The sequence below is a fragment of the Geotrypetes seraphini genome, chromosome 17 (assembly GCF_902459505.1).
Source record: "Geotrypetes seraphini chromosome 17, aGeoSer1.1, whole genome shotgun sequence".
Classification (NCBI taxonomy): domain Eukaryota; kingdom Metazoa; phylum Chordata; class Amphibia; order Gymnophiona; family Dermophiidae; genus Geotrypetes; species Geotrypetes seraphini.
In genome coordinates, this window is record NC_047100.1 from 50846544 (window position 1) to 50873259 (window position 26716).

Genomic DNA, 26716 nt, shown 5'->3' on the forward strand with positions numbered 1-26716 from the left:
TTTGTTCAAGAGCCTCCTATGAGGAACCTTGTCAAAGGCTTTCTTGAAATCTAAGTAAATTACATCTAGCATATGTCCTTGATCCAATTCTCTGGTCACCCAATGAAAAAATTTAATCAGGTTCATTTGGCATGATTTACCTTTAGTAAAACCATGTTGCCTCGGATCCTGAGCTCTCAGGTGTTTCTGGTTCTCTGTAAAACCTGGGAGCTAAATCCTGAGAGTTTCTCTGAGTAAAGGAGTAGGAAAACTGCAAGCTCTGCTCCTCCCTAGCTCCACCCATCCCAGGTTCTTGAGCTGCCCTAGACTGCAAGCTTAATGGAGACCAATTACTATAATTAGGCAAGGGTTGTGAACTACGGGGGCTGCTCTTAAAGAGGGGGAAGGACTGTTAGTTTTTGCCTCTTAAGATCTCTATTTGAAGGGGCTGTCCTCTTTTTCCTCCTTTCAAATCCAGCTGATCACACGGCTTAGGGAGAGTTCCCCTGAGAGCTAAGCTTGCCCCTGATTTATCAGGCACTTGAGCACAGGCTGGGTGGCCTCGTGTTGGTCCAAAGGAATTTAGGGGTTCCAGCTATGTCTTCCAATGAAGATGCGGAGGAGCAAGAAGGATCAAGGGTTTCAGACTCTCAGGGTCTGACTAAAAGGCAGCCCAAAAAGACAAGCTTCTGGAGGAATTTGCAGACTTATCTGAGGCAGAAATCTTCTCCATAGTCCAGCTGCAGTGAGAGCTGATGCAGGCACAGCACCATACATTTCTGTGAGCAGGGCTGTGGAGTCAGTAGATAAATCCTTCGACTCCAACTCCTCAGTTTCTGGAACTCACAACTCTGACCCCAAAATTGTCTCTGACTCCAACCCCAACTCCACATCCCTGGTAGGTGGATTCATTAGTAGAGTAAGTAACTAAGCGCACTTTGCTCCCTAATGAAGGGAGAGTGATTTTAAAGGTTGCACAGGATTGTTGTGTGGACTTAGTCTTCAAAAGACAGTTGAGGCTTTAGCTTTAGGTCTGAAGACAGTGGCTACGGCTTCCTTTGTGGTGCGTACCTGCCATAAAATGCTGCGCCAGACTCCAGTAGTTCTGGGCAGTTCACAACAGGAGAATACTGAGACATTTCAGCACATGGTACAGTTTCATAGAACACACTATCTACTTACAATTTTAGATTGTACGTAGATAATGTGTTCTATGAAACTGTACCATGTGCTGAAATATAATAATAATAATAATTTTATTTCTTATATAACGCTATACCCTAAGTTTGAAGTGGTTTACAGTGAAAGTCGTGTCTAGAGAGAGTACAGTGTTACCAGTAGGATACAGGATAATACAAAGTGAGCAGGTACTGGGTGATTACAATAGGTAATAACAAGAAAGCAGTTACAGGATGTTTACAATAAGATACAGGGTAATGGGTGTTTACAATAAGGTACAAGATAATAACAAGAGAACAGTTGCAGGATGTTTACAAGGATACAGGATAAAACAAAGTGTAAAACAAAGTGAGCAGGTACTGGGGTGTTTACAAAAGGTACAAGATATTTACAAGAGAACAGTTACAGGATGTTTACGATAGGATACAGGGTGTTATAGTAAGTTATAGGCTGGTGCAGTATGAACAGTTATTAGGGATCAATGCTGTTTACAGCTGGATAAGTAAAAGTGCATAAGAGAGGTGTACAGCATTAAGCATTGGGGGAGGGAGAAGGAAGGGGAGGACTTTCGAGGAGGGTTATAACTGGTAGGGGGAGAGTTTAGGTGATGTTGAAGAGGTGGGTCTTCAGGGATTTTCTGAAGTCCGCGTATGATGTGGCTTCGAGTATTGGTTTTGCTAGCCATGTGTTCAGTTGGGCAGCCTGGAAAGAAAGCATTCTGTTTAGGTACTTCTTGTAGTGACATGATTTCAGGGATGGGTAAATAAAGAGGTTTGTTCTGCGGGAAGTCTTTATTGGACGGTAGGTGAGGATTTGGGAAGCTAGGTAAGTTGGAAGCATCCCGATATCTCAGTATTCTCCTGTTGTGAACCGCCCAAAACTACTGCTTGGGTGGTATACAAGAAAATAAATTATTATTATTATTATCTGTGGAGGAGAGCACATACCCGCAGGTATTACTATTGGGGATTGATTATGTAACAGACGCTTTATATGACATGTTCAGGGTTATGACCAAGGTGTCTGCTTATTCTATCTCCACCCACAGAATGCTTTGAATCAGACAATGGGTGGGAGATTCTGCATCTAAAGCTACTTTGAGCAGGCTCCCTTTCAAAGGACAAATGTTCTTTGGCAAAACGTTAGATGACCTTATGGCTAGTAAATCGTCACCTAAGTTGTTGCCAGACAGTAGACTACATGCCCCAGGGAGGTCGAGTCGTGATTCCTTTTGTAGTTACAGATGGTCTCGCGATTCAGCAGTGGGCTCCTCTGTTCAGAGATCATTTCACAGATGTTCAGGTGCTCCAGACGAACTCAGACGTCATCACCAAGAAATCAGCAGCCATCACCAAGAAGTCCCAATGATGCCAGGCCAGAGTCCAAGCTTCCCTGAATAGGAGAGAGACTGGGTGAGGATTTGTTCAGACAAATGAGTGCTGGACATCATTCGAGAAGGCTACAAAATTGAATGTTTTTTTTCACCCTCTTCGAGACTTCTTTGTAGATTCTCTGGCGAGAAGGTCAGAAAAAGCGTCAAAGTCAGAGCGATGGTAAAACGGCTTCTGGAGATTCAGGCCATAGAGTCTGTAACAGATGCAGAATCAGGCTTGGGCAGATACTCGATATACTTTATCATGCCCAACAAAGACTCAGACAACTGGAGACCCATCCTGAATATGAAGTTTGTCAAGGTGGCACCAAATGTGTCCAGATTCCAAATGGAGACTGTGTGTTAGGCCATAGCCTCAGTAGCACCGGGTGAATTCCTAGCCTTGCTGGATTTGAAAGAGGCTTACTTATAGAAACATGATGGCAGATGGCCATCTAGTCTGCCCATCCACAGTAACCATTTCTATTTGTCTCTGTAAGAGATCACACTTGCCTGTCCCAGGCCCTTTTGAATTTAGACACGTTCTCTGTCTCCACCACCTCTTTTGGGAAACTGTTCCATGCATCTACCATCCTTTCTGTAAAAAAGTATTTCCTTAGATTACTCCATAGCCTATCATCTCTTAACTTCATCCTATGCCCTCTCATTGCAGTTTCCTTTCAAATTAAAGAGACTCGACTCATGCGCATTTACATTACGTAGGTATTTAAACATCTCTATCATATCTCCCCTCTCCCACCTTTCCTCCAAAATATGCAGATTGAGATCTTTAAGTCTGTTCCCATACGCCTTATGATGACCACATACCATTTTAGTAGCAATCCTCTGGACCGACTCCATCCTTTCTATATCTTTTTGAAGGTGCGGCCTCCAGAATTGTACACAATATTCTAAATGAGGTCTCACCAAAGTCTTATATAGGGGCATCAATACCTCCTTTTTCCTACTAGCCATACCTCTCCCTATGCAACCTAGCATCCTTCTAGCTTTGCCATCACCTTTTCAACCTGTTTGGCCAAGTCCTGCTCTTCTGTCGTGCAGATATTCTCTTCACTCCCTAATCTGCACCGTTCCCTCGGGTTTTTGCAGCCCAAATGCATGAGCTTGCATTTCTTAGCATTAAATTTTAGCTGCCAAATTTCAGACAATTCTTTATGCTTCGCCAGGTCTTTCTTCATGTTATTCACACCATCTGGCGTGTCTACTCTATTGCAGATTTTGGTATCATCTGCAAAGAGGCAAATATTACACAACAGCCCTTCAGCAATATCGTTTATAAAAATGTTAAAAAGAACAGGCCCAAGAACAGAACCTTGAGTCACACCACTGGTAACATCTCTTTCCTCAGAGCAATCTCCATTGATCCCTGCCCTCTGTCGCCTTCTACTCAACCAGTTCTTGATCCAGCCCGTCACTTTGGGATCCATCTCGAGGGTACTCAATTTATTTATTAGTCGACTGTGTGGAACACTGTCAAAGACTGCTAAAATCTAAATATATCTAGCGCACATCCTCTATCCAATTCTCTGGTCACCCAGTTAAAGAAATTGATCAGATTTGTCTGACAAGACCTACCTCTAGTGAATCCATGTTGCCTCTGGTCCTGTAATCCACAGGATTCCAGAAACTTGACCATTCTCAAAAAGTGTTTCCATTAATTTGTATACCACAAAAGTCAGAGTTACTGGCCTCAATTCCCTACTTCTTCCTTACTTCCACTTTTGTGGAGAGGGACCATATCCACCCTTCGCCATTTTTCCCAGAACACAGAAAGTTTCTCAGATTCCATGTACTGGACAGATATTTCCAGTTTTCTGTTCTTCCTTTTGGTTTGGCAATGGCACCTCGCACCTTTACAGCAGCACATCTGTGAAAAGTAGGGATTTAGGTTCATCCATACTTGGATAATTGGCTAATCCAATCCCCATCCAAAGCCGACAGTTGCAAGGCAGTGGCACAAGTTGTCCAGCTCCCGCAGGTCCTGGGATGGATTATCAATTTCCAGAAGAGTCACCTGGACCCAGTCTAGTCCTTAGAGTATTTGGGGATTCTTATTAATGTGGCAGAAGGCCATGTTTTCCTTCCTGAATCTTACAAACTGAAGCTAAGACACCAGATTTTGGAGATCCTGACAATGCATCTTCTACGGGTTGGCACTACCTGCAGTTACTGGGGTCCATAGTAGTGACCATAGAGGTGGTACCTTGGGGAAAAGCTCATTTACGCTTTCTTCAGAATTCACTTCTATAGTTTGTTTCTTTATTTTTGATATACCGTTTTATCATATTACATTACAGATTTCTATTCCACCATTACCTTGCGGTTCAAGGCGGATTAGAAAAGGAGTTATCTGGCCATTTCCAGAGGAATTGAGTAGAGTGGGTTGCTTTAGAGAATTGGGACTAGTCTTGCAGTGTTAGTTTGTCTTCTAGGATTTCTTGAATAGCATGGTTTTTATTTCTTTTCTGAACGATTTGTAGTCAGGGGTCATTATCAGTAAATTGGAGAATTGGTAGTCTAGTTTTGCTGTTTGTGTGGCTAGAAGGCCATCGTACAGTTTTTTTTCATTTGACGTCTCTGATTGGGGGATGCGTGAATGGTTTGTGGGATCTCCTATGTCTGGTTGAGTTAGTTTGGATTAGGCAGTTGTTTAGGTAGGCTGGGCTGTCTCCGTTTATGGTTTTAAATAGTAGGCAGTAGAATTTGAATAGTATTTGTATTGGGAGCCAGTGTGAGTCGAGATATGCCGCTGTGATGTGGTTGTGTTTCCTCAGTGAATAGCTAAGTCTTAGCACTGTGTTTTGAACTATTTGCATTTGTTTTATCATGGTTGCGGGGCAGGGGAGATAGAGTATGTTGCAGTAGTCTAGAAGACCTATGACTAGGGACTGGACCAAGAGCTGGAATTATGTTCTGTCGAAAAATTTTCGAACTTGCCTTAAGTTTTTCATGACCGCGAATGATTTTTGTATTGTTTTGTTGATTTTGGTTGCATGGTACAGCATCTGTCTATTGTCATTCCTAGAAGTTTTAGAGTGGGTTGTATGAAGTATGTGATTAAGTTTATTACTAGATTTGTTATGTTTGGGGTTTTATTATTTGTTATGGTTGAGGTTTTATTATCTAAACTAGTATTTTAGCCCGTTACATTAACAGGTGCTAGAATATATGTCTGTTTGTCTTTATTTCTGTCTCTCTCTCCGTCCCGCAGTCTTTCTTTCTGTCTGTCTCTCTCCCTGGCCCCCTTTGTCTGTCTGACTTTCTGTGTCTCTCCCTGGTCCTGTGTCTTCTTTTCTTTCTGTCTCCCTTCCTCCCTCTGTCTGTCTTTCTATCTATCTGTCTCTCTCCCTGCCTCCTATGCAGCAGCATTTCTCTCCCCCTACTTCCCTGTGCAGCAACCACTGCAGCATTCCCTCCCCCTCCATTTCCCTGTGCAGCAGCATTTCGATCCCCCCCACTTCCCTGTGCAGCAGCCACAGCAGCAGCATTCCCTCCCCCTCCATTTCCCTCCCCCACACCACTTCCCTGTGCAGCAGCAGCGTTTCCCCTATCCCTCCTTTCCTTTCCCGCGGTCTGGCCGGCTCCCTTAGTCCCTTACCGCCCCCCCCCTTCCATTCCTGCGGTCCCGACAAACCTGCCGATTCCAGCGGTGTGTGCAGCACTCTACACACACTGCTTTGAGGCCTTCTACTGCCCTGATTTACTCTGGCACGTCCCTGATGACATCATCAGAGACGCGGCAGAGCAAATCAGGGCAGTAGAAGGCCCCGAAGCAGCATGTGTAGAGTGCTGCAGACGCTGCTGGAGTCGGCAGGTTTGTAGTCGGGACCGCGGGAAGGGAAGGAGGGTCGACAAAGGACTAAGTGAGCCGGTAAGACGTCAGGAAGGGATGGGAGAGTCAGACTGCGAAAAAAAACTTACGGAGTGAGTGGGGAGCCGGCAAAGGAGTCTTTTAGGTCAGTGCTTCTCTTCCTGGGCCGCTAACGGGTGCTAGAATATATGTCTGTCTTTCTTGCTGTCTCTCTCCCTACCCCTGTCTTTTTCTTTCTGTCTCTCTCCCTCCCACTGTCTTTCTTTCTGTCTGTCTCACTCCCTGGCCCCCTTTGTCTGCCTGTCTTTCTGTCTCTCTCTCTGCGTCTTTCTTCCTATCTCCTTCCCTACTTCCCTGTGCAGCAGCCGCAGCATTCCCTCTCCCTCCATTTCCCTGTGCAGCAGCATTTTTTCCCTTCCCCCCACTTTCCTGTGCAGAAGGCGAAGCAGAATTCCCTCCCCCTCCATTTCCTTGTGCAGCAGCATTTTTTTCCCTCCCCCCCCACTTCCCTGTGCAAAAGCCGAAGTAGCATTCCCTCCCCCTCCATTTATCTGTGCAGCAGCATTTTTTTCCCTCCCCCCCACTTCCCTGTGCAGCAGCAGCAGCATTCCCTCCCCCTCCATTTCCCTGTGCAGCAGCATTTTTCCCCTCCCCCCACTTCCCTATGCAGAAGCCGAAGCAGAATTCCCTCCCCCTCCATTTCCCTGAAGCTTCGGTCTGGCCTGCTCCCTGCTCGCCTTGCCGTAGTGTATTTTTTAGTTGAAAGATGCGGCGGCGGCTCCTCTCATGATCCCCACCTGCGTTGGAAGTCCGCAGGGAGCCACCGCCGCAGGGAGCCACCGCCGCAGGGAGCAGGCCAGACCAAACAACAGCACGGAAAACAGGGAGCAAGGCAAACTTAAAACATAAAACTTTAGGTCAGCGAGTGTGTTTAAATGAAAACCTTGGCAGAATTATTAGTAAGTTTAAAGTTGGCGCGGCAGCTCCTCTCACGATCCTCCGACGCAGGCGGGGATCGTGAGAGGAGCCGCCACCATGTCTTTGAACTTAAAAATACAATCCGAAAAGACATTAAGGGAGCAGGGAACACAAAGAGCTTTAGAAAAGATGTTCCTAAGCAATTTATTTATAGAAAACATCACCTGAAAACATCACCTTCTGGTGCGCGAGTGTTCTTACAGGGAAACAGAATCCTAAGCGTGCATGCGCACTGTTGCCTGCTGGGGCCCTACAGCTCACGGAAAATGGGAGCACGCAGGTAAGAATGCACATGCGCGGCTTAGAGTTTTATTATATTAGATAGTTTACAGTAAAATATAATATATATTAAAAAAATATATACTGTATATTAAAAAAAAACTTATCTAAACTAAGAGAGTGGGGAACATTTATGCATAAACGTACATGATACATTAGGAGAGAATGGGAAGGAAAGATTAATAAATACATTGAGATGAAAAAGAGGAAAATGGGAAAGGGAAGTACAGTTAGGGTGGGGAGATCGCTTCAAAAGAAGCGTTTTGTTTGTTTTAGGATTTCTGCAAAGGATGATCAATTTTCATGGGTAATGGAATTTACAGGGTGAAGGCATCTTTAAAAAGGAACATTTTAAGTTTGAATTTAAATTTATCTAAAGAGTTTTCTAAAACGAGGATCAGTGGGAAAGGCATTCCACAGTGTGGAAGCTGTGACAGAGAAGATAGATTTATGAGTGGTGTATTGGAGGAATAGTGAACAGGTTTTTGATTGCTAGATTGAAGGGTCCTGTAAGATGCAAATGGGATTAAGAGTTTATCAATGAAAGCTGGTTGATGGGATTTTTTTGTTTTGAAAGCAAGTACTATTTTGTAAGTGGAGCGGTGTGTGATGGGCAACCAATGAGCTTTGCAGAGAAGAGGAGTAACTTGATCATATTTGTTTGCATGGTAGATAAGATTAATCTAATATAATATAATCTAAACCTTAAGTTTATATACCGCATCATCTCCATGAGAATGGAGCTCGACACGGTTTACAAGAACTTAAAATAGTGGGTAGAGAAGAAGAAAAAGGATTACATGAACTTAATGAAGGGGGGAGAGAAAGGGGGGAAGGATAGAGCTACAATTTGCCGAAAAGCCAGGTTTTCAGTTGTTTGCGGAATAACTGAAGGGAGCTCAGGTTCCGCAGCGGGGTGGTGAGGTCGTTCCAAAGACCTGTGATTTTGAAGAGAAGGGATTTTCCCAGTTTGCCTGAATAGTGGATGCCGCATGGAGAGGGGAAGGCTAGTTTAAGCCTTTGGGCAGTTCTAGAGGAGTCGGGACTGGAGGAGTTGAAAGACAGTGGGATAAGAGGAGGCAGGATTCCGTGAATGATCTTGAAAGCCAGGCAGGAACATTTGAAATGGATTCTGGAGATTATTGGGAGCCAATGAATTTTGGCAAGGAGTGGGGAGGCATGGTCAGACTTGCGTTTTGAGAAGATCAGTTTGGCTGCAGTATTCTGGATTAGCTGGATTAACAACAGTGTTTTGTATTAATTGGAGTCGACGGATTTCATTCTGCGTTATTACTTGATAGAGAGCATTACAGTATAGGGTCGAGATGACGAGGTTATGAATTGATTGAAGGGGGAGGTGGTTCGAGGAGGGAGGAAATAAAACAAATAAGTCATAACTTTTGAAAGCATTTTTGTGTTACAGCACTAATTTGATAATGGAATGTAAGATCTTTATTCAGGATAATGCAAGAAGTTTAACTTTACTGTCCATTTGGATGGGAGAGGAATCGATGCTTATTGGGGTGCAGAGATGTTCATCTGTGGAGGTTGGAAAAAGAACGCCTGTAGTTTTAGAAATGTTTAGTGTGAGTTTATTTTGTTGGAGCCAAGAACTAATTTGGACAAGTTTGAAGTTGATCTCATAAATTTCTTCGGGGGATGTGGAGTTTAGTGGATGAAGTAGTTGGAAGTCATCGGCATAAGTGAAAACTATAAAGCCTATAGATTAAGCTAGAGTAAGTAGAGGGGTCAAGAAAATATTAAAGAGTAAGGGGGAGAGAATCCCATAGACACAAGTTGTCCAGCTCCTGCCGGTCCTGGGATGGATTATCAATTTCCAGTTGCCCTGGACAGCAGAAGCACATTAACATTTGTGCTGATGGCTCTTTGTGGAGATGCAGTCCAAGGGCTTGGCTCTCCACATTTCCTCTTGAATGATATTGATGACAGTCTTTATGGCTGGGGAGGTCATTGTAAGAGTTGCCCAGTTCAGGGCCACTGTTTACCCTCTCAGAACAACAGATTGGAGCTGAGAGCCATTCGGCTAGGGATTTAGGTTCACCAATACTTGGATAATTGGCTAATCAAAGCCCCATACAAAGCCGACAGTTGCAAGGCAGTGGCACAAGTTGTCCAGCTCTTAGAGTATTTGGGGATTCATAAATGTAGTGTATGGCCATGTTTTCCTTCCGTAATGTCACAAATTGAAGCTAAGATGACAGATTTTGGAGATCCTGACAATGCATCTTCTATGGCTTGGCACTACCTGCAGTTACTGGGGTCCATGGTAGTGACCATAGAGGTGGTACCTTGAGGAAAAGCTCATCTATACTTTCTTCAGAATGTGCTACTATCCTACTGGTCTCCACAAATGGATCTACTCCAGATGCAGTTGCTCTGGACAGCAGAAGCACATTAATGTTTGGGCTGATGGCTCCTTGTGGAGACGCAGTCCAAGGACTTGGCTGTCCACATTTTCTCTTGGATGATACTGATGACAGTCTTTATGGCTGGGGAGGTCATTGCAAGGGTTGCCCTGTTCAGGGCCACTGTTTACCCTCTCAGATCAACAGATTGGAGCTGAGAGCCATTCGGTTAGTGCTGCAGTCCTTTGGAAAAGACTCTGAAAGGCAAGAACATAAGAATTGCCATACTGGGACAGACTGAAGGTCCATCAAACCAATATCTTGTTTTCAATAGTGACCAACCCAGGTCCCAAGTACCTAGCTAGATCCCAAGTGGTAATGATAGCAATAATAGTATTAAGCAGGATATAAGGGGGAGTTTATAAGGGGAGACAGGGAAAACTGCCAGGGAAAACTGAAGAAAGACACCATTTTATATGTATAATAAAAGATGAAGCTACATGAAATAGAATGTTTTCATTTTAGTAACAGAATAGAGGAAGTGCCTAAGTCCTAGAACAGAGAACAGGTCACTATGCCCTACGCTAAGATGTCTAATACATTGAATTAAATGCTGACCTCAACTAGTCTAAATGTAAATGCTGACAGGAGTGAAACCAATAGCAAATGATAACTAAGTCATTATATTGTTGATAGGAAAAATTACTAATGAAATAAGATTGACAAGAAATCATGTGATTGAAACTAAATAAAATAACATTGCTGGAGTATACAATTTATCATTGGAACTTAATGAAGTAATTGTAATTTAATTGAAAGATGTACAAACTATGTATATTTAATAATGAATGAAGTGATGTCATAAACCTAATAAAATGGCCAGTCACTTATAATTCTGGAAGATTAGTATTCTACCAGTTAGTAGATCACCAAGAACTCCAAGGCCTTGATGTTTAAACTAAAATTTGTGTCTGTTATTTCCTTGGTCTCCTCCAGAGATGGAAGAAAGACTGAGGGATATGAATCCTGTTCATATTCTTATTCAGAGAAACAGTAAAACAGATTTTATGTTGCTTATCCTAGGAATAAGCTGTGGATTTTCCCAAGCCATCTTAATAATGGCCTATGGACTTCTCATTTAGGAAACGATCCAAACCTTTTTTTAAACCCTGCTAATCAAACTAATTTCACCACATTCTCCGGCAATGAATTCCAGAGTTTATTTACTGTGTGGAGAGATATTTTCTCCAATTTGTTTTAAATCTACTACTTAGTAGCTTCATCACATGCCCCCTAGTCCTAGTATTTTTGGAAAGAGTAAACAAGTGATTCTCATTAGAGAATGACAAGGGGACAAATTAGTCCCTGTTCCCACAGGAACTCAACTTCCCCATCCCGTCCCCATGAGTTTTGTCGCTGTCCCTGTCCCATTCCTGTAAGCTCTGCCTTAACCACACATGCCTTGAACACATATGATTTTAAAGTGTTTGAGGCTTGTGCAGATGAGGACGGAGCTTGCAGAAATGGGGTAGGGATAGGAAAATAATTTGTGGGGACGGAAAAATGAGTTACTGCGGGGATGGGGAAAATTTGTCCCCGTGTCATTCTCTAATTCACATTTACTCTCTCCACTCCACTCAGTATTTTATAAAACTTCTATCATATGAGAGTCACGGGCATTTCTGCCTGATATTTGTAGAGCAACTACTTGGTCCATCCTCCATACCTTTACGAGGTTTTCACAGAGTGAACAAGGCAGCACAAATGGACACAGGTTTTGGTCCTTGATGCTTGAAGCAGGCTTATTTGCTCTGCCCTAGACTCAGGGGGCTGCTTTGGTTTATCCAGCTTGTCAAGACTCGTGTTCCTTTTGCACTGGAAGGGAAAATTATGCTCTTACCTCGATAATCTTCTTTCCAGTATAAAGGAACATGAGTCTTGACAGCCCACCCTGCCAGATTGTAACTTAGCCTGCTTGTTGTCTCAGACATATTTGTGTGTTTCCAGATGCTTGTCTGTGAACTACCAAGAGAGTATGAAGGTACTTAAAAACATAAGAATTGCTGCTTATCCCAGGACAAGCAGGCAGCTATTCTCACTAGTGGGTGATGTCATCCGACAGAGCCCCGATACGGACATCTTGCAAGCATGTCTTGCTTGAAGAAACTCAGAAGTTTCGAGATGCCCGCACCGCGCATGCGCCAGTGCCTTCCCGCCCGATGGTCCGGGCGCGTCTCCACAGTTTATTTTCTTCCGCGGAGCTGTGAAATCTGTCTTCAATTTCGCGCCCATTGAATCTTTTTTTGACTTCTATTGTTGCCGCGGGTTGAGTTATTTTGCTCTCCTGTGCATTTGTTTCTTTCTTTGATTTCTTTTTATTAAAAAAAATAAATAAAAATTTTTCCTTCTGATACCGGGTCGGCCGCGTGGCTGGGGCCCCGCGCCTTCGACCTTGCGGCGGAGCTTTTCCGGCCTATGTCCCGGCCAATCACTGGTTTTAAGAAGTGTAGCAAGTGCCAGCGTGCGATTTCGCTCACGGACCCTCATCGACGCTGCTTACAGTGTCTGGGACCGGATCACTTTCCGAAATCGTGCCGGCCTTGCTCCACTTTAACAGCGAGAGCGTTTAAGCGCCGCTGTCTGCTGTGGGAGTCCATGTTCAAGATGGATCCGTCAGCTTCGACATCGACATCAACGAAGCCCTCTACCTCCCCGGCTGCTTCGGGCCTTCTGAAGCCGGCATCGTTCACGCCGGTTTCGGCCTCGACTTCGGCGCCGGTGCCTTCCTCCGTCTCCTCGGAACAGGTCTCGGCCCCTACGGTTCCACCGGTGGTGCTTAAAGTGCCGAAGGCTGGCAAGCAGAAGCACACAACACCGAAAGAGCGCGGAGACCGTGCGGAAGGGCCCCCTTTTGGTGCGGATCCCTCCATATCGGCTTCGTTGCGGTCCATACTGGAGGCTCAGTTTCTGGAACTCATGACCACCATGGGACCCCGGCTGATTGCCTCGATCCAGAGTGACCTCCCCATTCCGGTTCCGAGGGGCAGACCGCCCCCTCCTCCTCCGCCGCGCCGCACGACCTCGTTGCTCGGCGAGGAGGAGCGGCGAGCGGTGTCCGGGTCCTCGAGGCGGTCCTCGGTGGGTACTATGCCTCCTTTGGAACCGATTCCCTCGAGGAAGGCCTCCCTTAGTGATATGCCCCCCTTGGAGCCTATCCCCTCGAGGAAAGCTTCGTTTAGCTACTTACCTCCATTGGAACCAGTTACTCCGCCCCATGACGCTGTGTGGCACCCACCTTCGAGGCCTCCCAGTCCTGGGCATAGCAGGAAGCAGGACGAGTTCTTCCGAACACCCTATCAAGCCTGGGCGGCTTCGGGGGAGGCGCCGACTCTTCCACCTCTACGATCGACGACCTCGAGTCCGATCTGCTCCTTGGAGGCTTCTGACCAGGTTTCTCACAGACGGGCTCGATCCCCTTCCAGGCATCGGGAGGGGCATCGATTCAGACACTCTTCGAGGCATTCCTCTCGACACTCGACCGTCTCGCCTCAGAAGAAATTGCCTCGGATGGGGTATGCTGCTTCGGCTGGGTCTCCTCCTCCGGGCCCGGAGTTCGAGGATCCCGAGGTTTTTTACTCGCCCTGTTGCTCACAGGCCTCTATGGAGCCTGAAGCCTCGTCTTCTTCTAGTCCTTCTCGTAGACCGGCGACGGCGGACCAACTGTCCTTTTCCTCATTCCTCAGACAGATGGCGGATGACATGGACATTACCCTCGATGCTGGGTCTCGATATTCCAAGGAGAATCTCGATACCATGCACTTGCCTCGTCCTCCAGCCGAGTCCTTGCGCCTTCCTCTGCACAAGCTCCTCGACCAGACCTTCATGAGGTGCTTTGAGTCTCCTTACTCTATCCCTGCGGTCCCTGGAAAATTGGATGCTTGGTACCGAACGGTGCATCATAAGGGCTTTGAGGGACCTCAGCTTTCTCATCAGTCCCTCCTGGTCGAATCCTCACTCAAGCCGTCTCATCCTGGGCAGGTCTATGCTTCAGTACCTCCGGGCCGCGAGGGCAGAACCATGGATAAGTTTGGTCAACGCATCTATCAAAATTCGATGATGACGTCCTGAGTCCTGAATTATAATTTCCATTTTGCCGCCTACTTGGAATTTTTTCTGCCTGTGCTTCGGAAATTCACACCATACATCGAGTCCCAGGCTCGGTTTGAATTTGAGGAAGTGGTAGCTTCGCTGTCCCAGCTTTGTCTTCAGTTGATGCAATCTGCCTATGATGCTTTCGAGCTCTCGGCCCGAGCGGCAGCCTGCTCTGTGGCGATGCGCCGGTTGGCCTGGTTGCGGACCGCTTAGATATAATTTTAATTAAGCGATTAATCAAATATAAATAAAACTTGAAACTTGACCCGAATCTTCAGGACCGCCTGGCCAACGTCCCGTGTGCTGGGGCGGATCTTTTTGACGAAACCATCGAGACAGTCACGAAGAAATTGTCTGATCATGAAAAGTCCTTCCAGTCCATTCTTAGGCCGAAGCCTAAGCCTCAACAGTCTCGACCCTCTCGTCCACCGTTGATTTATCAGCGGCGTTATCAACCGAGGCAAACTCCACCTGCGAGGCAACCGGCGAAGCGTCAGCCTCCTCAGAAGGGTCAGCCGAAGTCTCAGTCGCCGGCTGTCCCTAAGACCACTCAGCCTTTTTGACTGTTTCGTCGAGGGCATAACCAACCTCGTTCTGCCTTCCCCTCTTTTTCCCATCGGAGGGCGCCTCCATCATTTTTATCATCACTGGGAGGCCATAACATTCGACCTCTGGGTCCTTGATATCATCAGGGAAGGATACTCTCTTCATTTCCATCGGGTCCCTCCGGACCACCCTCCAAGAGAGTATCCTTCCAACTTGACTCAGACCGCCCTTCTTCTTCAGGAAGCTCAGGCTTTGCTCCGGCTTCGTGCCGTGGAGCCGGTCCCATCGGACCAAGTGAACCAGGGGTTTTACTCCCGGTACTTCCTTGTTCCAAAGAAGACGGGCGACCTGCGACCCATTTTGGACCTCTGGGCCCTCAACAAATTCCTAGACAAAGAGAGGTTTCGCATGCTGACGCTTGCTTCCCTCTACCCCCTCCTCGAGCAGAACGACTGGTTATGCTCTCTGGATCTCAAGGAGGCCTACACTCACATTCCCATTCATCCGGCCTCCCGCAAGTTCCTCAGATTTTGGGTGGGACATCTACATCTGCAGTATCGAGTGCTTCCATTCGGCCTGTCCTCGTCTCCCAGAGTCTTCACGAAGTGTCTGGTAGTGGTGGCCGCTGCACTTCGGAACAGGGGTCTTCAGGTGTTTCCGTACCTCGACGACTGGCTCATCAAGGCCCCATCTGCTCCAGAGGTCATTTCGGCGACCTTGGCCACGATTTGCTTCCTGCAGAGTTTGGGATTCGAGATCAACTTCCCCAAATCTCATCTGCAGCCTACTCAGTCTCTTCCCTTCATCGGGGCGGTCCTGGACACCATTCAGCTTCGAGCATTCCTTTCCTCTCAGCGCATGGATGCTCTTCTTCATCTCTGCCAGTCTGTGTCTTCTCGCCAGACCATCTCAGCGAGACACATGATGGTCCTCCTGGGCCACATGGCCTCTACAGTTCATGTGACACCCTTTGCCAGGCTTCACCTCAGAATTCCTCAGTGGACCCTGGCTTCTCAATGGACTCAGGTGTCGGACCCGTTGACTCGACACATCATAGTCACTCCTGCTCTTCGGCAGTCTCTACTTTGGTGATTGACCTCTTCGAATCTATCCAGAGGTTTGCTGTTTCACACTCCTCCCCACCAGAAGGTTCTCACAACCGATTCCTCGACCTATGCCTGGGGGGCTCATCTGGATGGGCTTCGCACTCAGGGATTCTGGACCAGTGCGGACCGACTCCATCAAATCAATCTTCTGGAGCTCAGATCCATCTTCTATGCTCTTCAAGCTTTTCAACATCTGCTTCACGACATGGTGGTCCTCATTCGCACAGACAACCAGGTCGCCATGTATTATGTAAACAAGCAGGGGGGCACGGGATCGGCCTCCCTCTGCTAGGAAGCTCTCAGAGTCTGGGATTGGGCGGTTCGCCACAACGCATTCTTCAAAGCTGTCTACATTCAGGGGAAGGACAATGTCTTGGCAGACAACTTGAGTCGTCTCCTCCAGCCTCACGAATGGACTCTCCATTCCAACCCCCTTCATCAGATCTTTGCACAATGGGGGATGCCTCAGATAGACCTCTTTGCGGCTCCCCACAACTTCAAACTGCCTCAGTTTTGCTCCAGGATCTACACTCCTCATCGCCTCGAGGCGGATGCATTTCTGCTGGATTGGGGGAATCGCTTTCTGTATGCGTTTCCTCCATTTCCTCTTATCCAGAAGACTCTGGTCAAGTTGAGATTCGATCAGGCTACCATGATTCTAGTAGCTCCTCGGTGGCCCAGACAACCTTGGTTCTCCCTTCTGCTTCAACTCAGAAGCAGGGAGCCGGTCTTTCTTCCAGTGTTTCCGTCACTACTTACTCAACATCAAGGATCAATGCTTCATCCCAACCTGCAGTCTCTCCACCTGACAGCTTGGTTCCTCTCAACGTAACTCCTCACCAGTTTTCCCAGGCGGTGAGAGATGTCTTGGAGGCTTCCAGGAAGCCTGCTACTCGTCAATGCTACTCCCAGAAATGGACTAGATTTTCTTCCTGGTGTATTTTCAATTCTAAGGAGCCTCAGCGAGCCTCTCTATCCTCTGTATTGGACTATCTTCTACACCTGTCTCAGTCTGGTCTCAAGTTTACATCTATACGAGTCCACCTGAGTGCTATTGCGGCTTTCCATCAGCCTCTACAAGGGAAACCACTCTCTGCTCATCCTGTGGTTGCCAGATTTATGAAAGGACTTTTCCATGTCAATACTCCTCTCAAACCTCCTCCAGTGGTTTGGGATCTCAATGTTGTTCTTTCTCTGCTTATGAAACCTCCTTTTGAGCCTCTCAACAGGGCTCCACTTAAGTTTCTCACCTGGAAAGTGGTTTTTCTGGTGGCCCTCACGTCTGCAAGCAGGGTCAGTGAGCTTCAGGCCTTAGTGGCGGATCCACCTTTCACAGTATTCCATCATGACAAGGTTGTTCTCCGCACTCATCCGAAATTCCTGCCTAAAGTGGTCTCTGAATTTCATCTCAACCAATCCATTGTACTTCCAGTGTTTTTTCCAAAGCCTCATTCTCATCATGGAGAATCTGCTCTTCACACTCTGGACTGTAAACGTGCTTTGGCTTTCTACCTGGATCGCACCAAACCACACAGAACTGCTCCTCAACTTTTCGTCTCCTTTGATCCGAACAAATTGGGACGACCTGTATCGAAGCGCACCATCTCCAACTGGATGGCGGCTTGTATCTCTTTCTGCTATGCCCAGGCTGGATTACCCCTACCCTGTAAGGTCACAGCCCATAAGGTCAGAGCAATGGCGGCCTCTGTAGCCTTCCTCAGATCGACACCGATTAAGGAGATTTGTAAGGCTGCCACTTGGTCCTCGGTTCATACATTCACCTCTCATTATTGTCTGGATACTTTCTCCAGACGGGATGGACAGTTTGGCCAAACAGTGTTACAAAATTTATTCTCCTAAGTTGCCAACTCTCCCACCATCCCATTGAGGTTAGCTTGGAGGTCACCCACTAGTGAGAATTCCTGCCTGCTTGTCCTGGGATAAAGCAATGTTACTTACCGTAACAGTTGTTATCCAGGGACAGCAGGCAGCTATTCTCACGTCCCACCCACCTCCCCTGGGTTGGCTTCTCTGCTTGCTACCTGAACTGAGGAGACGCGCCCGGACCATCGGGCGGGAAGGCACTGGCACATGCGCGGTGCGGGCATCTCGAAACTTCTGAGTTTCTTCAAGCAAGACATGCTTGCAAGATGTCCGTATCGGGGCTCTGTCGGATGACATCACCCACTAGTGAGAATAGCTGCCTGCTGTCCCTGGATAACAACTGTTACGGTAAGTAACATTGCTTTTTGGGTCATACCAGTGGTCCATCGTGCCCAGTATTCCGCTCATGCGGCGGCCCTCTGGTCAAAGACCAGCGCCCTAACTGAGACTAGCCCTACCTGCATACATTCTGGTTCAGCAGGAACTTGTCTAACTTTGTCTTGAATCCCTGGAGGGTGTTTTCCCCTTTGACTTACTGTTCTTCCATTCAACAAGTACAAATAACTAAGTGTTAACCTGATAGCAAACCCTTTATTAGAGGCTATAGGAGTTGCATAAATGTTGGTGCTGGTTGCACTCAGGTAGATGGCTTCTTTGGTTCCATCTTGTTTAGGCTATGTGCCAATTGGTTTAATTAAATGTTATTATTGTAGAGCAGAAAAGACTTGACTTGTTAGGAAGTTCCCCATACGCTCCTTGTTATTTCTCCTTCTTAGGGATTATCTATTGCTTTGGTATGATCTTAGGAGCCGAGGCATTGCTTAGTGACATAAGGAGGCATAGTTGAAAAATATAGATGATGCCTTCTGCAATCCTTGCAGGTAAAGGATAGGAACCCCCTTGTCAAGACTCATGTTCCTTTCTACTGGAAAGATTATCGAGGTAAGAACCTAATCTTTCCTTAGAGATGGTAATTTAAGAAATTAATTTCTCACAAACTCTGGATTAGAACACTGACTGAGTGTATCTTAAGGACAGGGCTGAGAACCCTTTCTATAGATAATAAAATGCCTCACACAGGGAGACTCATGGACCCAGTCAGACAATGAAGGAGAGGAAGAGAAGGATTAGAACTTCAGGGTCCTCTCTTCATTCCATAATCAGCCTGGAGCCTTTCAAATTCCATCACTTCATTGCGTAGCTGTTTTTTCTCATAATTACTTAAAGGTGATATCAAAGGGGGTTATGAAGTGGTGTAGCAAGAGAGGTTGGCACCTGGGATGCTGGTACCTGGCATTGCCATGCCTTGCGCCCCCATCACTCTTCTCTGCTTCTTGGTGCCTCTTCCCCACCCACTCTTCCCTACCTCCTGCATACCTCTTGAAATTTTCACTGACAGAGCTAGCTACCTTCTGACATCACATCCTGGTCTCATGATAAGGAAGTGACATCAGAAGGGAGCTGATGCCAGCCTGAGCAGCAAGTGGAAGATGCTGCTCGCGCCGGTGAACATTTTAAGAGGGGAAAGGGAGGGGAAGGGGAGGTGGAGAGGAGAGGTGCTGGCACCTCCCCCCCCCCCATGAAGACAGCACCTGGGACTGTCCACCCTTCTGCCTCCTCCGTACTACGCCACTGGGGTTATGCATTATCAGTCAGATGACAAACATGTAACTTCCTTATCCAAATTTTTTTTTTTTTTTAAAGTGGTTAGTATCATGCTGCTTTCATCTCTAAAGAACCCAATGCTATCTGTATATTTGTGGACCAGATCTGGGGATGACCCACTGTCCAAATAAAATATATATTTAGTTTAGGCCAGTCAAGCATTAACCTATAGAAATAGGTCTTCTTAGAAAGACAGTAAAGTTCTGGAGCCTGTAGGGGCAAACAAAAGGGAGAATCTGAAACTTCCCATAGGCTCACGAGAACTTCCAGCCTCACTACTGGCTTTAAGTGAACACATCTCCTCAGCGACATCCCTCTGCTAACAAGGGCTCCCACAGGAGCAAACGTAATGCTGTGGGAGCAAGGGGTCACACTGCCAATCCCTCTTGCTACTATGCACCTGTTGCCTTTGTCTGTCAGTCATAGGGGTAGCAGAAGACACTGGTGTTTCCCATGCTCTTGAACTGCTGCCTGACATCCTCTCTTGCTCACAGACCCAGCGTTTGTACATGCACAACTCATTCCAGACAGTGCAGACAGGAATGATGATAAGCTGTACTACTTTTTCCGAGAGCGCTCTGCTGATACACCTCACAGCCCTGCCGTCTTTTCTCGCATTGGACGCATCTGTCTGGTAAGTACAACCATCCTAGTAGCCATACCCTCCTACAACCCTGTGAGAGAAGATCCAAGAGCTCCTCACACACAGCCTCTACAGTGCCTTGTAAAAGTCTTCACATGCTTGCATAGCATTCACATTCTGGCCTCTAAATATGCATTAAAGTGAGTCAGTATCCCTGATGTATACAATATGGAAGAATAATTAATAACATAGTAAATGTCAGTAGCTAAAGACCTGCATGGCAGAGATGCAAATCGGGGGGGGGGGGGGGGGGGAGTGCAAGGGGAGCAGCCACTCTCCCAGACTTCCAACTAAAACAGTGTGTATGAAGTTTTTAAAAAAAAAACCTTTGTACAATTGTACCTATTTTTTTACACAGTTTGCTCCCCCTAGCCTGAAAACCTGGCTACACTTCTGCAGCACAGTCCTTGGCATTAATAAACACTGCCTTTTCCTCTCAATTTTGGGACATAGACTGTAGAAGTTTGTTTGGTACTGGTCCTACTTCCCAGCTAATGGTATTGCCATCAAAGCCCACTTCAGCCTTGATCCCGATCTGTGTTTTTATGCCATTAATGGGATACAGACTATAGAATTCTGTTCAGCATTGGTCTTATTTCCCAACCTCTGAAGCTGCTGTCAAAGCTATGAGGTCATTTTAGTTTAGTTTTAATTGGATACATAGTGTTCCTCTGTGTTTATCCCACGCGTTCTTGAATTCTGTCACCATTTTTATCTTCACAATCTCCCTCTTATATAACATAGGCCAACAACAAAAAAAACATTTTCTTGGTGACTTGTTTTTTTACCTGTTCCTGGGGTTATTTGGGGTGCTGATTCTAAAAATTGCATAGACTTCATCAGTTCCAGTTTCTTAGATATGGTTGAATTTATTAATTTTGTTACTGCTATTTAAAAGATCTCTTCTGCAGAATTGGGATGTCATAACAAACTTTCTTTAGACTTAGAAAAGATAAATGATTTGTGTAGACTTGAAGATGGTTAATTTTCTTCTTGGTCAACAAAGTGGCTACACCATGTATCCTTGCTTTTTATGCCTTTGTGATAGTAGAGCCAAACATGAACATTGGGCAAAAAAAAGATTGGCCTCATAGGGAATATATGGTGGTTGGAGGAGAAAATGTAATCAATGAACCTTTGGTAGCATGAGATAGAATCACACTGCCACCACTGCATATAAAGCTAGGCCTGATGAAACAATTTATAAAGGTTTTGAATAAAGATGGTTCATGCGTTGAATACATAAGTCCAGTACCTGGACTTACCATGGAAAAACTGAAGGCAGGAATTTTCAATGGTCCATAAATCAGACAACTTATAAATGACCCACATTTCATAGCATCAATGAATGAAATCGAATCATGTGCCTGGTCTTTATTTGTTCTTGTGAAAAACTTCCTTGGCAACAAGAAGGGAGACAACTACACACAGTTAGTAGAAGATATGCTCTTTCATTTCAACAGGCTTGGATGTAACATGAGTGTAAAAGTCCATTATCTGTACAGTCACTTAGGGCTAGATTCACTAAAGTCCACAAAGCGATCCTATTCGTGTCCTATCCATTTCCGAGTCATTCTGGCCGATCGATTCAGTAAAGCTTGTCCATGCAAATGATCAAGTCGTAAACACGCCCCCATTCGCATACACGTAACATCAATCAACGCACGTGCGCACTGTATCCTTGTTGGTTTTGCAGCACATAACACATGCGCTAGCTCTTTAGGACTTCACTGTGTAGAAATGGGGCGGGGTTTAATCACAGACATCATTGGTGGGCTCCGAATGCACCTACTGCAAAGCATTGTTGTCGTAAAAAATGCAATATAAGAACTATAGTTTTTACCAACCTCTCCTTGGCATACTCATGTTCCAAAAGAAGCAGATAGCATAGCCGATGAGTGCCATCCATTTCTCTCAGGAAAAGAACTGTTAAGTTGCTAGAAGGCACAACAGTTAACAGCAGTTGAATGCACTGGGATCACGCACTGTTATATACAGTCTATGAATCCCAGAAGGCTGTGCAGCTCTTTCTGCCATGAAGCACGAAGCAACCAAAGGCGACCCCGTGACATCAGATGCATGCGACAATCTAGCTGGAAGGAAAGGGGGAGGGATAGCTGGCCCTTAAAAGTTAATTTTGTTGTTTTTTTTAATTTGGTATTGATATATGAAATGTATAATGCGCAAGGAGAGCACGGGGTTAATCTATGATTTTCTCACCATGCGCATTACAAATCAGAGATTCACTCCCGTGCTCACTATATGCATTCCAAAAAAATATTTCTAACACTTATGTACATGAAAGTTTACATATATTTAAAGTTTAGATATATTTTGGATTTTTTGCGTGGTAGATATATATTTTTAATGGGGTTCTTAACATGCACGTGGCAGTTGCTAGGCAGGAATAGTCGGCGAGGATGTAAAGCGACTGGTCCTCAGCAGTTGAAACTTTTTGGATCGGAAAGACCAGTCGGTTTGGACGAAATGGTTTCATGAATCGATGCCTTAAGAAATTTACATGCCTTTTTACTCATTTGCATACGCAGATCGGTTCGGGTGCGGATGGGGTCTGGAGGAAGGTTAGTGAATTGAGCCATAGTCGGAAAGTGAGCACAAACCGAGCGGTACACGATCAGTTTGCTTAGAGAACCTTGGTGACTTAAGCAAAAAGCAAGGTGAAAGATTTCACTAAGACACAAAAACAATGGAAGCCAGATACCAAGGAAGATGGGATGCACACATGATGGCAGACTGCTGGAATCTTATGTGGGATTGTCCTGGCAGATCCCACTCTCGAAAGTCTTATAAAAGGAGCTTCTTGTGTGTTGAAGGACTGGAAAGTTTGTATCCTAAACTTGTGCTTTTGGTATGAAATAAGTAGATTTTCATGTTGTACACTTTAAAAAAATGTTTTAATATGTTTCTTTCATGCTTAAAAAGATATTAATTTAAACACTACATTAAAATATCCTGATTTTTAAATGGGCGAGCAGAGTGAAGAGTGGTATATGGCACATGTTCTGTATCTCAAAAACTAAAGCTGATAGGAGAAAACTGGTGCTAATTTTGGAATCAGCAGGTCGAATATTCCCAGAAAACAGGTCTAACATTTGAGGCACCAAAATGAGTGTTGGTCAGTGTAATTATTAAAAAAAAAAAAAAATTAATTAAGAAAAAGAAGGCAAAAGGTCTTGACTGAATAAGTCTTCATACACTCCTCTCAGTATTTGGTAGAAACCTCTTTCACGCCATAACAGCTATGAATTGTGTAGGATAAGTATCTGTCTATAAGCTTTGCAAGTAGGATTTTGCAGATTTTGCCTGTTTCTCTTGGCAAGATACCTCAGGCTCTTTCAAGTTTGATTAGGACTAGCTTCACTGATTTTCTGTTGGATTTGGGCACAGGTTTTGAAAGGGTTACTAAAGGATGACATTCACTTTCTTCTTGATGAGGTGCTCCACTATTACTTTTGCTTTATGCCTAGGATCATTGCCACATTGAAAAGCAACTCTTCTCCCCAGAGGTCTGTGAAAAGGTTTTTCTCTAGGATCTGCCTGTATTTTTCTCCCATTCATCTTTCCCTCAACCTTTGCAAGTCTCTATGCAAATCACCCCCACAAAATACAACTGCCATCACCATGCTTTACCATTATGATGGTGCTAGCAGGGTGATGTGCTGTATTTGGTTTAAACAAAAACTGTGGATACAGATGTTCTGGAGATAATTTATTAAACATTGACATATAAAATCATGAAAATTCAATTTAAAAAGTACAATGATAAAAAATACTATGATAAAAATCCAACCGGACCCTACACGGTCCGTGTTTCGGTGAACACGCCTTCCTCAGAGGTCCAATGGTTTATTATCGTACTTTTTTAATTGAATTTTCATGGTTTTATATGACAGTGTTTAATAAATTATCTCCAGAACATCTGTATCAGGACTCAAATCTACAAGGCTTGGGCTCAAGAGAAAGAAGAAAAAGCTCAGGAAGATAATGGGCACCCCTGCCGGGTGCCTCGGCCCAAAGGGAAGGGCTCAGAGACCACCCCCCCCCCCCATTGATCAACAACTGTGACGTAGGGCGAGTGTACAGAGCAGACACCCAGGCGACAAAGTCCCCTGAAATACCATATTGTTCAAGAATCCAAAAAAGGTGTCGCCAAGAGACCATATCAAAAGCTTTCTCTACATCTAAGCTGGTTATCAAGGCTCTATCAGAGGCACTTTAAGTAAGTTCATAGATGCGTGTATGCCAGGGACAAAGCCGACCTGGTCCTGATCCGTAAGGATCGTATTGAGACGCGTCGCTAGAATCCCAGCTAGGAGTTTAACATCCTGATTCAGAAGAGAAAGGGCCGGTAAGAACCTAGTTGGTCCGCAGTTCTCCCCGGTTTTGGCAAAATAATAATGTGAGCGCTATTGTGAGTGCTACCAGGAGGAGTCTCCCACTGCAGCCCCATGAAAAAAGCCTGTAGAAAGCATAGGGCAGATGGGGGCAGAAGCTTATAAAACTCCGGGCCAAAACCATCCGGCCCAGCAGTCTTAGCCAGCTTGAGTTTACGAATAGCCGACTGCAATTCTTCCACACTGATCGGTCAATTGAGCAGACTCCTCTGCGGATCAGAGATCCTTGGCAGTTGCAAATTACAAAAGAAGGCATCCTGGGACTGGTCATCAGACGGATGTTCGGCGTATAGATGTTGGTAAAATTGGATAAATTGGGTCGTTATCGCCTGCTGCTGGGCATGTACCCGCCCCATTCTATCCGTTGATGCGGGTGATGACCAGTGCTCCCTCTAAGCGGGCGGGTGTTGTGAGCAAAATTTTTTTCGCTGTGCGCTAAAAATATCGGGCGCCAGCAAGTTATGAGCCAACTCGCCCGATTCTCCTCTCGCCGCCCTGCCCGCCGTGCGCTGTGACGTGAAACTTGTGCGCTGGATGTAATATTTTGTGCGCCAGCGCACGCCAGCGCAGCTTAGAGGGAACACTGGTTGATGACGTGCCTGGCTTTTAGAGGTCGTATCAAATTGGCAAGCAAGCAACCAGTTTTGTTCCCCCAAGCATGCAGTTTATATTTGTAAAAATAAATATTTCTGGAAGCCCGTTCAGTTAGGATAGAATCAATCTCACTTTTAACAATATGAAGCCTCTCCCGTAAGGCTCGCGTGAGACTCAAAAGTGGGAGCGCCGCAGGCGTTGCAACTCTGCGGTCAGGATCAGCAACTCCCTATCACGTTTTTTTCTTGGCAGCAGCAGAGTAGGCCAACACGTGACCCCTCAGAATGGCCTTAGCTGCCTCTCAATATGTAACCGGGCTCACGTCCTCCGAATTGTTGGTTTGGAAGAATTCCTCCCACTTCTGCCCCAGATATTTCCTAAAATTGGGGTCCAAGTACAGGTGAGGAGACATCCGCAAAATTCTAGTAGGGGAAGCAGGTGAAAATTGGAAAGTAGTGCCTAGGGGCACCAGAGGGGCGGCCATGACAGCCCGTGACAATTTCGGAAACAATACTTCGGAGATAAGTATATAATCAATTCTAGTGTATACGTTATGGGGGTGTGAGTAAAAGGAGAAATCGCAGTCATCTGGATTTAAGGTCCTCCAGGCATTCAACAACACCAATTCATGAAGAAGGAAGGGGATCCCTCTATCATAGTGACCCCTAGCAATGGATTTAGCAGGCTTGCAATCTATAAGGGGCTCCGCCACTACATTAAAATCTCCCCCTATGATCAACTGATATGAGGAGTAAGGTGCCAAAATCCCCACCAAGGAGGAAAAGAAATCATGAGAATAAATGTTCGGGGCATATACAGTATCCAGCACCAGATTGCAACCGCACAAATCCCCAATCAGAAATAGGTATCTACCCTCTGGATCCTTGATTTCTTTATGGATACAGAAGGGGATGTTTTAATGAATCAAAATTGCCACCCCATGCTTCCGGGAAGAATAAGCAGAGAAACCCATCTGTCCCACCCAATCCCTCTGAAGTTTGAGATGTTCAGTGGCGGACAGGTGAAGAAACGCTATGTCACTCCACTCCCTTTTCAGATAAGCAAGAATCTTGGTCCATTTCACAGGGGAATGGAAACCATCAACATTTAAGAAATTGACATTCAAATTAGCCAGGATGAGAGAGATGATAAGTGAAAAACAATGAAAATAACCAAAACCCATAAATCAGAAGAGAGCGGGCATCCCAGCTAAATCCCCCCGCTCCACATACAGCAAAGGAAATCTGCCCACCCAGCATCCATTGCGTCCACACAGGATTCAGCCTCCCGCACCATTGCATCCCTAAGAAAACACAGACAAACCATCTAATCATACATACACTCTCACACAGCTATACCCCCCCAACCCTCCCCCCAACCTCCCTCTCTCCCCTCCACAGACTATACAGTCTACCCCTGAACAACATGACAGCTTAGATACAGCAGCTCTGGGCCACTCTCAGACAATCAAAAGAAGTATATCTATGTAAGAGAGGAAACCCCAAAAGAAACATGGCAAACAGTGGCAAATGCAATACATAAAACCAGATAAAAATTGCAAAACACAGTAAGAATGTGCAAATGGTTAAGATAAACAGCCTATGTAGTAAGGAACAGCAAATGTAGGAAGGAATAACAAATGTAGGAAGGAATAACATGTGCCCCGCATGGAGAGCACCCGCTATGGAACAACCACAGCAGACCGCCGGGCGGTCGAGGCAGAAGT

At 45.6% G+C, this 26716-nt stretch overlaps 1 protein-coding gene across 4 annotated transcripts in view; it reads left to right on the forward strand.

The window, feature by feature from the left end:
• Window positions 1–26716, forward strand: part of SEMA3F (semaphorin 3F) — a 917803-nt gene that overhangs the window by 573714 nt on the left and 317373 nt on the right. For all 4 annotated transcript variants that reach the window (XM_033925950.1, XM_033925947.1, XM_033925948.1 and 1 more), the window contains one exon: window positions 19833–19972. In XM_033925950.1, the coding sequence (XP_033781841.1) occupies window positions 19833–19972 (140 nt within the window). The remainder of the gene's footprint in view (window positions 1–19832; window positions 19973–26716) is intronic.